Source organism: Schistocerca gregaria, chromosome 6 (assembly GCF_023897955.1).
Source record: "Schistocerca gregaria isolate iqSchGreg1 chromosome 6, iqSchGreg1.2, whole genome shotgun sequence".
In the NCBI taxonomy this organism is placed as follows: domain Eukaryota; kingdom Metazoa; phylum Arthropoda; class Insecta; order Orthoptera; family Acrididae; genus Schistocerca; species Schistocerca gregaria.
Genome location: NC_064925.1, coordinates 244,042,866 through 244,056,613, shown reverse-complemented (window position 1 = coordinate 244,056,613; position 13,748 = coordinate 244,042,866). Strand labels below are relative to the sequence as shown.

General features: G+C 41.2%; 1 protein-coding gene across 3 annotated transcripts in view; it reads left to right on the top strand.

The window, feature by feature from the left end:
• Positions 1-13,748, top strand: part of LOC126278125 (probable ATP-dependent RNA helicase spindle-E) — a 224,970-nt gene that overhangs the window by 50,656 nt on the left and 160,566 nt on the right. For all 3 annotated transcript variants that reach the window (XM_049978013.1, XM_049978012.1, XM_049978011.1), the window contains 4 exons: positions 6,093-6,280; positions 6,473-6,624; positions 6,745-6,911; positions 7,947-8,114. In XM_049978013.1, coding sequence (XP_049833970.1) covers positions 6,093-6,280; positions 6,473-6,624; positions 6,745-6,911; positions 7,947-8,114 — 675 coding nt within the window. The remainder of the gene's footprint in view (positions 1-6,092; positions 6,281-6,472; positions 6,625-6,744; positions 6,912-7,946; positions 8,115-13,748) is intronic.

Sequence of the window (13,748 nt, the reverse complement as noted above, 5' to 3'; positions counted from 1 at the left end):
GTTTGGCTGAAAGCTTTGCTTGACAGTCTTTTTCTTGTGCCTATCTGCGACAGCCTCTCCACTACATGGTGAGTAGCAACTTCCTTTTTATAATATTGTCATTATTCCATCTTGGTTTTTCAATTTTTGTGTAATTTAACATCACAAGATTCCAAATAAAAATGCTGAGACATGAAGGTTATTGTTCGTTCGTTGGCACGGCTGGATATGAATTCACTGCCTGCAAGACTTAGCTCAGTCTGTTGCACAACAAGTGCTCTGTAATAGAAAGGCAGGGCGGATTTTTTAAGCATATTGTTATTTCAGCTGATAGGGATATATTTATATTTTTGTAAATTTTGTGTCTGGCTGGTTTTGATACTATAAGCCGCAGATGCAGAAGTAATTTCAGATGTGCTAAACATAGTGTGTTGAGACGCTTACTGTCCATGTTTTCTTAATGACCTAGCAGTAAATATTAAGAGCAAAGTCAGACTTTTGCAGATGATACAGTTATCTATGAAGAAGTAGTATCTGAAAAAAAGCAGCAGAAATATTCTGTCAGACATTGAAAAGATTTGCTAGTGGTGCAGATATTGGCAACTTGCCGTAAGCATTCAGAGTGTAAAATTGTGCATTTCACAAAATAAAAAAAGTAGTGTCCTATGAATAAAATATCGATGACTCACTACTGGAATCAGTCAACTTGTACGAATATGAAAAGAAGTGTCACAGTAGGATCAGTTATAGGTAAAGCATTCAGCAGACTTTGGTTAATTGGTAGATAACTGCAAAATTTCAATTATTTTGAAAAGGAGGTTGCTTACAAAAAATTTTCACTACCAATCCTAGAAAATTCCTTGTGTGTGGGACATGTACCAAGTAGGACAATCAGAGAATTTTGTATGTTTATAAAAATCAAACAATGGAAAATCCAGGATGGAATGTAACAATATTATGAGAAGGAAAGTTGCCACTCATCATATACAGGGTGTTTCAAAAATGACCGGTATATTTGAAACGGCAATAAAAACTAAACGAGCAGCGATAGAAATACACCGTTTGTTGCAATATGCTTGGGACAACAGTACATTTTCAGGCAGACAAACTTTCGAAATTACAGTAGTTACAATTGTCAACAACAGATGGCGCTGCGGTCTGGGAAACTCTATAGTACGATATTTTCGACATATCCACCATGCGTAGCAATAATATGGCGTAGTCTCTGAATGAAATTACCTGAAACCTTTGACAACGTGTCTGGAGGAATGGCTTCACATGCAGATGAGATGTACTGCTTCAGCTGTTCAATTGTTTCTGGATTCTGGCGGTACACCTGGTCTTTGAAGTGTCCCCACAGAAAGAAGTCACAGGGGTTCATGTCTGGCGAATAGGGAGGCCAATCCACGCTGCCTCCTGTATGTTTCGGATAGCCCAAAGCAATCACACGATCATCGAAATATTCATTCAGAAAATTAAAAACGTCGGCCGTGCGATGTGGCCGGGCACCATCTTGCATAAACCACAAGGTGTTCGCAGTGTCGTCTAAGGCAGTTTGTACTGCCACAAATTCACGAAGAATGTCCAGATAGCGTGATGCAGTAATCGTTTCGGATCTGAAAAATGGGCCAATGATTCCTTTGGAAGAAATGGCGGCCCAGACCAGTACTTTTTGAGGATGCAGGGACGATGGGACTGCAACATGGGGCTTTTCGGTTCCCCAAATGCGCCAGTTCTGTTTATTGACGAAGCCGTCCAGGTAAAAATAAGCTTCGTCAGTAAACCAAATGCTGCCCACATGCATATCGCCGTCATCAATCCTGTGCACTATATCGTTAGCGAATGTCTCTCGTGCAGCAATGGTAGCGGCGCTGAGGGGTTGCCGCGTTTGAATTTTGTATGGATAGAGGTGTAAACTCTGGCGCATGAGACGATACGTGGACGTTGGCGTCATTTGGACCGCAGCTGCAACACGGCGAACGGAAACCCGAGGCCGCTGTTGGATCACCTGCTGCAATAGCTGCGCGTTGCCCTCTGTTGTTGCCGTACGCGGTCACCCAACCTTTTCAGCACGTTCATCCGTCACGTTCCCAGTCCGTTGAAATTTTTCAAACAGATCCTTTATTGTATCGCTTTTCGGTCCTTTGGTTACATTAAACCTCCATTGAAAACTTCGTCTTGTTGCAACAACACTGTGTTCTAGGCGGTGGAATTCCAACACCAGAAAAATCCTCTGTTCTAAGGAATAAACCATGTTGTCCACAGCACACTTGCATGTTGTGAACAGCACACGCTTACAGCAGAAAGACGACGTACAGAATGGCGCACCCACAGACTGCGTTGTCTTCTATATCTTTCACATCACTTGCAGTGCCATCTGTTGTTGCAAATTGTAACTAATGTAATTTCGAAAGTTTGTCTGCCTGAAAATGTACTGTTGTCCCAAGCATATTGCAACAAACGGTGTATTTCTATCGCTGCTCGTTTAGTTTTTATTGCCGTTTCAAATATACCGGTCATTTTTGAAACACCCTGTAGCAGAGATGTTGAGTCACAGATAGGTACAACAAAAAGACTCTCACAGTTAAAGCTTTTGGCCATTAAGGCCTTCGTCAACACCACACACACACACACACACACACACACACACACACACACGCAAATGCAAACGCATCTCTCACACACGATTGCAGTCTCAGCCAACTGAAACCACACTGGGAGCAACGGCACCAGTACATGATGGGAGTGGTGAGTGGGTGGGGGTAAGGAGGAAGCTAGGGTGGGAAGGGGAAGGGATACTATGGTGAGGTGGCAGACAGTGAAGTGCTGCAGGTTAGATGGAGAGAATGGGGAAGGGGAGAGGTGGGGGGGGGGGATGATGGCTGTGTAGTGCTCGAATGGGAACAGGGAAGGGGCTGGATGGGTGAGGACAGTGACTAATGAAGGTTGAGGCCAGGAGGTTATAGGGATGTAGGATGTACTGCAGGGAAAATTCCCACCTGTGCAGTTCAGAAAAGCTGGTGCTGGTGGGAAGGATCCATATGGCACAGGCTCTGAAGCTGTCATTGAAATGAAGGATATCATGTTTGGCAGTGTGTTCAGCAACAGGGTGGTCCACTTATTTCTTGGCCACAGTTTGTCAGTGGCCATTCCTGCAGACAGACAGCTTTTTGGTTGTCATGCCTACACAGAATGCAGCACAGTAGCTTGTAGACCACATGAGTGGTTTCACAGGTAGCCCTGCCTTTGATAGGAGAGGTGATGTTAGTAAATGGACAGGAGTAGGTGGTGGTGGTGGGAGGATGTAGGGACAGGTCTTGCACCTAGGACTATTACAGGCGTGTGAGCCATGAGGTAAGGGATTGGGAGCAGTGGTTGTGTAAGGATGGGCGAGTATATTGTGTAGCTTCGGTGGACAGCGGAATACCACTTTGGGAGGGGCGGTAAGGATAGTGGGCGGGACATTTCTCAAGCGTCACAGAAGTGCTGAAAAACTGGAGCTGCAGACGATTGATGGTAGATGTCAACTATCCAACAAAAACATACTTGTAAAGTTGTAACAGTCATTGTTAAATGAAGACTCTAGGAATATTCCACAGCTCCCTAGTTACCTCTCCCGTAGAAACCTTGAATATGAAATTCAGTTAGGTATTCAGAGCACTTGTTCATCCTGCACTCCTTTTACAAATGTGATGGGAAGAAGCTTTAACTTGTGGTACTGTGGGAAATACTCTCTGCCACAAATTTCGTAATGATTTGCAGAGTATTTATTGAGATGTACACTATTTTACTGAATACAGTGGAGCCAAGGGATATGAGTATCCTGTGTGGAATTACAATAATAATTACAGTAAATAGTGGAATAATTTCCGACAGTTAGTTGTTTGACTGGTAGGGTATTTGAAATATGAATGAATAAGCAGCACAGTTTTTCAGTTTAAAGACTTTGTTTGAACCTTGGTGGAATCAAATGTCTGTAGTGGTGTGAGACTGTTACCAACATATTAAAACTGTCTACTGTAGCAAGTATGAGGTATGATAAAAAATAACAGGAACTTTTTAATTTCGTGGGCTTTATTACATCCGATATTCAAAATTGTTTTTGTATCTTGTTGGTATACATTTTCTGCTGTTTAAAATATTTAGTTTATTACTCATAGTCTAAAAGGTTAAACATATTTTCAAGCGCTTGGCAATTATTTTTTTTTTTTTGAAAAAGATAGATCGAAGAATTTGCATTAATTTTTTCTTGGAAAATGGAATAAAGTACAGCACCACATTTGAAATTATGACTGTGGCTTTTGGCGAATGTGCTATGAGTAAGACAAAAGTTTATGAATGGTATAAAATTTCCAAGAGGGTCAAGATGATGATCAAGCCAACAGTCTTCCTGGACACCCTAGCATTTCAATTACTAATGACAGTGTGGAAGAAATAAAGAAAATGATTCTGGAAAATTGCTGAATCACCATCAGAGAGGTTGCTGATGAAGTCCTCGTATCCTTTGGGTCAGGTCTTGGGCATGAAATGTGTTTATTCCAAAAGTGTTGAATTTCGAAAAAAAAAAAAAAAAAAGATGCTGTTACAAAAACATCATTCAGAAATTGCCGAATGAAGTCGACAGTGATCCTGAACTTCTAAAGAGGGTTATAACAGATGACGAAACACTGGTATACGTGTATGACATCGAAACCAAGGGACAATTGTCCCAATGGAACCTCCCTGAAGAGCTAAGATCGAAATAATTTCTACAAGTTCTACGATATGTGAAGGTTCTTGTCAGTTACAACGGGATAGTACATCATGAGTTCTTGCCTTATGGTCACACAGTTAATAAGGAATACTGATTGGAAGTTATATGCTGTTTGCATGAAGCAGTTTGAAGAATATGACCAGAATTGTGGCAGAATCACTCATGGAAATTGCGTCATGGTAATGCTACTGCTCACACCTCAATACTTGCTTATGATTTTTTTACAGGAATCAAAACCTTTATGTTGCCTCAACCACTATATCTGCCAGGCATGGCCTCTTGTGACTCCTTTCTATTGGTGTGGCTGAAGAGAATCATGATGAGATAAAAACAGAATCAGTGAAGGAGCTGAGTACCATGGTGAAAAATAAGTGTCAGAAGTGCTTCCCGGAAAAAAGTGCTGGGAGAAGTGTTTTATATCAAAGAGAGATTACTTTGAAGGGGACAAAAATTGATGTTCATGAATAAATAAGGATTCTTTAAGGAAAACCAAAATTCCCATTACTTTATCATCACACCTCGTATGTCATTGAAATTCCTTGCTGCATTATAGGTTTACAAGTGCCCATGAGAATTCCATGTATTGTTTAATAAAAGTATGTACTTAAGATAAAATACTTAAGAGTCAGTGGACATTTTCCTTAGATGCTATCAATGCTCTAAGAGTTTATTTCCTGTCCGCTACATGGCATTTAATTGAATAATTTAAATTTGTTACACATTATGATTTAATTTGTTCATTATTAGTGTCTGGCATTTGCGGTCCTGTGCCTTGTTATATAATAACTGTCCCAATACCAACTAATAATATTCAGATAAATGTTAAATTATTGACAGAGAACAATAAAGTTCTGCAATAGCAAAGATGTTCCTACAGTTTATTTGACTGTTGCAGATGTTTGGTATATGTTTTTAAAAATTTAGGGTTTAAACTGAACTTTTCTTGTACCTAGCACATACCTACATACCAAAATATAACACCATGGGGAAAGCCACTTTATTATTGATGACGAATTAAAGGTGCTTGCTGACAATAACATGTTTGCAGATAAACTGAAATCATTTTTGTGTGACAACCCATCCTACCCTTTCTCTCTCTCTCTCTCTCTCTCTCTCTCTCTCTCTCTCTCTGTGTGTGTGTGTGTGTGTGTGTGTGTGTGTGTGTGTGTGTGTGTGTAAGGGGGTTGGGGGGCGGAGCAGCACATTCCACATCATTGCAAGATGTTGTGAAATGATCCATGGAATGTGAAAATAACTAATTAACTGGTAATTTGCATATCTGTTATATGTTTCGTTGTATTTAGAATACGTACTTTTTTACAAGGGATCAAACATGTGAAAAATATGTGTTTTAAAAAAGCTTCCAGAAGTGAGAAAAGACGAGCCTTGTATAACAGAAGAAGGATATAATGTGGCAACCCGCCTTATTAAAGAATTTGACCGGCTTGAAGAACAAGGAAACGATACATCAAAAGGTGCTGTCTTGGTATTTTTACCAGGGATTCTGGAAATAGAAAAACTTTATATACTTTTGGACAACTTCTCAAAGTAAGTTACCTTTGATCGTATTCTATTCCAGCTTTATTTCATTTAAATATCTATAGGAGGTCTGATGTTTTCTTGCCATAGCATTTTGCTGTAAAGACAATTTAGAGGAAGTCATATGTTTCAATAAAAATGCTGATTGATAATCAATTTAATAACTTTTTAGAATTATTAAAAATCATGTGAACATTACAGGAATTACAAGTGGTGGGTGAAACCACTCCATTCAACAATCACAACTGACGAACAGGAAATGGTATTTCAGCGACCTCCCCCAGGTTACAGAAAAATAATCCTTTCCACAAATATTGCAGAGAGCTCTGTAACAGTTTCAGATATTGTATACGGTCAGTACTAAATTGTTTTTATGCCAAATTACATGTTTAGGAGCTACTGAATTGCTCTCTTAGTGAACTGCCCCATTTGTTCATACTCTTGTAGTGTTTTCCTTTACATTTTGTTTTCAGTGATCGACTTCTGTTTGACCAAAGAACTTTTTTGTGATCCCGATACAAACTATTCGAGTTTGCAGCTGACATGGGCAGCTAAGACAAACTGTATTCAGCGTGCTGGTCGCTCTGGTCGAGTAGCTGATGGCAGAGTGTACAGACTTGTCCCAAGAGAATTTTACGATGTGAGTATCTTCACTGTTGGAGTTTTGGTGACTAATGTTTTAGTGTAATGAGAAGGATTGCAATGAACTGACAGAAACACGATAAACTGAATCTTAATTCTTAAAATCTCGTGTTCATTATCTGGAAGATAGTACGTGAGTGGAGTGGAGAGGAAAAGAATTGTGGTGGTATTTTATTCTTAATGTCTCAGATTCAGTAGTTCTGTGTACTTTTAGTATGATTGTCTAATGAGTATGCCAAGTATCACTAAAATGTCAGTTTTATTCACAATGTCTTTGAAGAATGATTGAAAATGAGTATGGAAATGCCGTTGAACTTTATTTATTTGAGTTTTATATCTTGTGGACAAGATTGATATTCTTGTTTTTGTTTGAAGGCAGATTCTCTGCTCTGAGGAAGGGAAACGTTTTGGTCTGTTATTGGAGTGTGTCCTTTTTGGCAACAAATGCATGCACGTGTTGGCATGCATCATCTACTGAAGCTGTGTCAATGTCTTTGCACAGTTAAACAATTAACTTGCATATAGTTTTCTGCTGCTTACACCTACATTAGACAGAGACTCATAGCATAACAGACTTTTACTTTTAGACATAAATTACTGGATGAAATAGAGTAAGGAAAAAGTTGTTTCTGGATCAGTAATGGGACTAACTTATTGAAAAGATTTTCTCCATAGGTGTTAACTAATTACAGAGAAAAAGAGGTAATGTTGAAACAAATTTGTTGTTATTTAAGTGCCACCCTTTACTGTTTATAGGTGCATACTAGAATTCTGTATACCATTTTGTCTACGCTTGCCCTAAATAATCAGTTTTCCTTTTTGTCTATGATATCAAGATGATATCTGGTTTTAAAAGATGGTTATTCATAATCAATGTTAGAATAATTGTTAAGTATTATCAACAATTCCTATGGTACTTACGTGGACAACTGTATTATCTGCCTCTTTATGGAACAAAAAGCACCCCTTCCCCCTGCTCCACACATGTGCTCTTCTGGACTGTGTAATTCTGTTGTATGCTCTTATTTTGCAGAAATGCCTTGCACAGGAAGGCGTTCCTGAGATACTACGTTGTCCTCTTGCAAAAACTGTTCTCCATGCAAAACTACTAAATATGGGAGAACCCAAAGCTTTACTTGCACTTGCAATGGATCCACCAGACCTCAGTAATATTGAAAGCACCATCCTGTTACTCAAGGAGGTAGGCTGATCACACTCATATTTTACTTGTTTATTTATAAATATATTAATTTTTAATATTTAATATATGTTTTTGAGTATTTTAGAGTCTAACTGTCCAGGTTGTTTAGTTGTGTAGCCATGTAACTTTGTGCACACTATGTCATATACATTACGGAAGAGATCGGTATTCATTGACAAATGTTCAAAGGATAGAAAAGCAGCTGTTTTTTGATAATTAGCCTTTTGACTTGCTGCATAATCATGGCATGGGCTTCAAGACAAATGTAAGGAGTGATAACAAATGAATAGGATTAGCTTATGGGTTTGAAATATAAGGTACTTCCATCAAAATATCGAACACCCATACCACATGCCATACATAAATAAATAGGCTAAATTCTTCATTACTAACCCTTCATTTGGGTTCCACTGACTGACAGTGTTTGTAATGCCTGCCAGAGTGAGCAGCCATTGGTCAGTCTGGTATACACATAAATCTATTTTTATTTTACCACTGAGAGATAAATATGCAAAATAGAAAAATGACGAAAGGCATTAGTAACATATTTTCTTTAATATATCTAATATTATATTAAAGCCCTTTTTATATATGATATACAGTTGTATGTTGCTTAAAAGAACTATGATAACCAAGTTTAATACATGCTGAAAGTAAACACAAAACAGAATTAGTTCACAGACAGACAGTACCCAAATGAAAGATCACACTATATGGCTGACACTGATTGCAACATTGAAATAAATGCAGTATTATATGCAGCTGGTTTAACAAAAAGTTGCATGTGTTAACAGAAAATTGCCATTTTTGTCAGAGGAGATATGAATATAATCAACAGTTTTGCAATGCAAGTCCCACACCAGTAAAGGTTTAATCACATATTGTTCATTTATCTGGTCTGATTATCTTGGATAACATATACAATTAATCTTTAACTCTGCAGTGGACCATGCACTATTTTGAAACTCCCTGACAGATTGATCTGTATGATTTATCAGGTATTTACACTGGAATATTTAACCTGAAACTTGTGTTTTGTGGGCATTGCTGTGGATAGAGTTAAACCATTTGTTACATACAGGGTGACAGTTATTGTACTATGTGATATAAAATCATCATAACTTCTGAACGGTTTGCGTTAGGCTGTTCAAACTGTAGATTGGCCGCAGGGCATGTTAGGAACTATACTCCATTCATCATAAAAATAAACCTGATGTAAAGAAACACAAACACAATGATTGGTCAGCAGTCGTAGCTCTCATACTCTGGTGTTGTTCCACTCTTCCATTTTGGAAACATCTCCCAGGCTGCGGCTGAGCCATGTTCTGCAGTATCCTTTTTTCCAGGAGTGCTAGTTCTGTGGAGTTTGGAAGGTAGGAGACGAAGTACTGGCGGAAGTAAAGCAGCGAGTACAGGGTGCGAGTTGTGCTTGGGTAGGTCACATGGTAGAGCACTTGCCTGCGAAAGGCAAAGGTCTCGAGTTTGAATCTTGGTCCGGCACACAGTTTTAATCGACTTTCTCAGGATAGTTTACATCTATCTTCAACAGTCTTCCAGTTCACTTGCCTTAGCATCTCTGTGATATTCTCCCATGGATTAAATAAACCTGTGACCATTCATGCTGCCCTTCGCTGAATATGTTCAATATCCCCTGTTAGTCCTATTTGGTTTGGGTTCCACACACTTGAGCAATATTCTGGGACAGGTTGCACAAGTGATTTTTAAGCAGTCTCCTATGTAGATTGATTGCACTTCTCCACTATTCTACCAATAAACCGAAGTCCATTAAATGCTTTACCCGTGACTGAACCTATGCGATCATTCCATTTCGTACCTCTACAGTGTGTTACATTCAGGTATTTGTATGAGTTGGCTGATTCCAATGGTGACTCATTGATATTATAGTCATAGGATACATTTTTCAGTTTGTGAAGCGTACAGTTTTACATTTCTGGACATTAGCAAGTTGCCAATCTCTGCACCATGTTGAAATCTTATCATGATCTGACTGACTTTCAGACAGTACTTCATTATAGATAACTGCTTCATCTGCAAAAATCCTGATTTTTTTTATTAGTATTGTTCGCAAGACCATTAATATACATCATGAATAGCAAGGGTCCCAACACACTTTCCTGAGGCATACTCGAAATTACTTCTACATCAGATAGTGACTCTCCATCCAAGATAACATGCTATGTCCTCCCTATCAAAAAGTCCTCAATCCAGTCACAAATTTCACTTGATACCTTGTACTTTTGACAATAAGTATACATGCGGTACTTAGTCAAATGCTTTTCGGAAATCAAGAAATATTGAATCTACCTGATTGCTTTGATCCAAAGCTTTCAGCATGTCATGTGAGAAAAGTTTTCAAAATACATGCTTGTTGGCATTGAGGAGATCATTCTGTTGAAGATATCTCATTATTTTTGACCTCAGAGTCTGCAACAAATCAGTGTCAAGGATATTGGACAGTAGTTTTGCGAATCACTTCTACTATCCTTATTGTAGACAAGTGTGAACTATGGCTTTTTCCAAGAACTGGGCACAGTTTTTTGTTTGAGGCATCTACAACAGACTATAGTTAGAAGAGGTGCTAACTCATCTGCAAATTCAATATATAATCTGACAGGAATTCCTTGGGGCCAGGACCTCTGTTCAGTTTTAATGATTTTGTCTGTTTCTCGACACAACTGACACAAATACTTATTCACCTTTTTTAGTGGTATGAGGATTTTAGTCAAGCAATTCTCCTGTGTTTTCCTTTCTGAAGGAGCATTTGAAAATGGAGTTAATCATTTCAGCGTTTGCTTTGGTACCCTCAATTTCAGGTCTCGTCTCATTCACTAGGGACTGCCCACTAACTTTGGTGCCACTAACAGCTTTTACATATGACCAGAATTTGTATTGGTTCTGTGAAAGATCACTTGACAGTATTCATCTAGTTAGTATCTAAAAGGAATTCCACTGAAAATGCAGAGATTTATTTTTGCCTGGCTTGTTAACCTTCTTAACTTTCAGAGAAGTGTCACAAGTGGTGAATTTTGAGTAAAACTACGGATTTCTCTTGTTGCCATGTTAAAATTTGCTTCTTTTGCCAAATACGCAACAGAGTTTATGCAGTATCACCTCACAAACATGTTGTGCAGATACAGTTGTGAAAAAATTCTGAAACAATGGTTTATTAAGTGATCCCCCCCAGGGGCTCAGCATTCACTTGCTGAGTACGGGCTTGGCGACCCCGGGGTCCTGAGCTGGGGACTGGTCTGCGCCGCCAGTGTCCTGTCACCGTAACCCCCGGACATGCTTCAGCGACCACCGTACGGCGCGGCGGTGAAATGTTGTGTGCTGCGGGGAATGGTAATCTTGGCTTGACCGCCTGGATTGCGAGGAAGGCCAACCTCTATAAAAACCCCTCAATCTTTCGGTGTGCTCCGCGCCTAGAAGATGCGTGGCTGTTGGGGTGGAACAGTCGCAAGCGGGCAACCTCTGGGGCACCTGCCGCACCCCAGTTGTATAAGGCTTACTCAGGCACGCGGGGCTCTGTCTGAGCGGACTTCTAGTTCCCTAGCTGCTCGTGGGACCACAATGGACCCTTCGACCTCTACATTTCCCCCTACCAGTGGCTTGGGTGGGCCGCTGGTAGGAAAACACACCCAATCGAAAAAGCGGCTACGCGCTGCGAGTCCTCCAGCGCCTGGTGTTGCTAGAGATTTAACAGAATGTAGTAACGGAGCACATGCTGCTAATCAGAATGTGTTTTTGATTATTAAAAGGAAGGAGGGTAGCTTTGAGAGGGTTTCTCCCTTTTACATCCACAAGGGTCTTGAGGGAATTGCAGGAACACTGAAATCTGTAAAGCGACTGCGCAATGGGACTCTGTTAGTTGAAACTTCTAGTTCCCGTCAAGTCGCTGCCCTTCGGAAAGCAAATTGTCTAGGAGAGTACGCTGTCGAGACCGAGCTCCACTCCACTTTGAACTATAGTAAGGGTGTTGTGACGTGTAGGGACTTGGTGGATATCCCCATAGACGTGCTAAAATCTGAGTGGGCTGACGAAGGAATTGTTGACGTGCAGCACATTATGAAACGAGTCAATGGGGACCTCGTCAAATCTGACTCGTTTATTCTCACATTCAGTTGCCCGAGACTGCCGGAGCATGTTAAAGCGGGGTTCTTACGTTTGTCCGTACGGCCATATTTCCCAAACCCAATGCGCTGTTTTAAATGTCAGCGCTTTGGGCATACTACGTTGGGGTGCAATGGAATAGCCACGTGTGGTAAATGTGGTCAGCCTGCCCATGACGGAGCCGATTGTTCATCGCCTGTGAAGTGCGTGAATTGCTCTGGGAGTCACCCTGTCTGGAGCCGGATCTGCCCCATCTATCTCGAAGAGCGGAAGGTACAGGAGATTAAAACATCTAAGCGCATCCCCTATGGTGAGGCCAAGAAGATCTTTAAGGCCATGCAACCTCCTGTGTTTTCCACATCTTTCGCTTCCGCTCTCAAAAAACCGGTACAACTGGCCACTGTTGCTACACAAACGGAGGTTGCTAGTGTTAGCACTAAAACCTGCGCTTGCCAGTGCACTTGTGCTGCTGCGGTTGTTTTGCAATCTGCGGCTCTCCCCACTACATCGGACAAGGCCGTGGTTGCTGACATTGAGGTACTTCCAGCCTCCCCCCATATGGCGCCTTCTGCCCAGGCGAGTCAACCTCCAACTGTTGACAAGGCTCTGCATTCCAAGCCCCCCAAGACAAAGCCTCAAAAGATGAAGGTTCTGCCACCTGAGGAGACTAGTCAGCGTCGGTCCGATGATGATGCCATCGTGCTGTCTGACATCTCCCGTGGGTCGTCATCGGATCTTATGGACATTGATGTCGACCGGGGGCGATCTTCTCGCCCCAGGAATAAATCTCCGGCCAGTACGGTCTCTCCTCCAAAGCACAGAGGCAGGGTGAAAGTTCAACCACCCTGATCACTGGCTCCCATATTACAGTGGAACCTGAATGGTTTCAGGACGCATGTGGCCGAATTACAACTCCTTATACGAGAGTGCCCCTTGTGCTTATGTCTCCAAGAGACACATTTTCGGGCCACTGATTCTCCTTCTTTACGCGGCTATACCGCATATCGAAAAGATGATCTGACGGGGCAAAGGGCAAAGGGTGGTGTTGCAGTTTTTGTCCGTGATGTGCACCCCTCATCTGAGCTCCCTCTCGTCACCGACTTGCAAGCAGTTGCAGTTGACATTCTTGTGGGTCGGAGGCTCACAGTCTGTTCTGTTTATTTACCACCTCCGGATGCGATAGACACTGAGGCTCTCATGGACCTTATTAGCCAACTCCCTCGCCCGTTTCTTCTTCTGGGGGACTTCAACGCTCATAATGTCTTATGGGGCTCTCCGACTACTTGCCCCAGGGGTCGCATTCTGGAAAGCGTCATGATGTCTGAAGAACTGTGCCTCCTCAACTCTGGTGCTCCCACTCATTTCTGTACTGCTTCCGGATCGTCATCGGCTATTGACCTTTCCTTTTGCTCTCCAGCACTCGCGGATTCTGCTCTGTGGGAGGCTGCAGCTGACCTCCATTCTAGTGACCACTTCCCCCTCTGGATTCGCCTCCTGGATGAG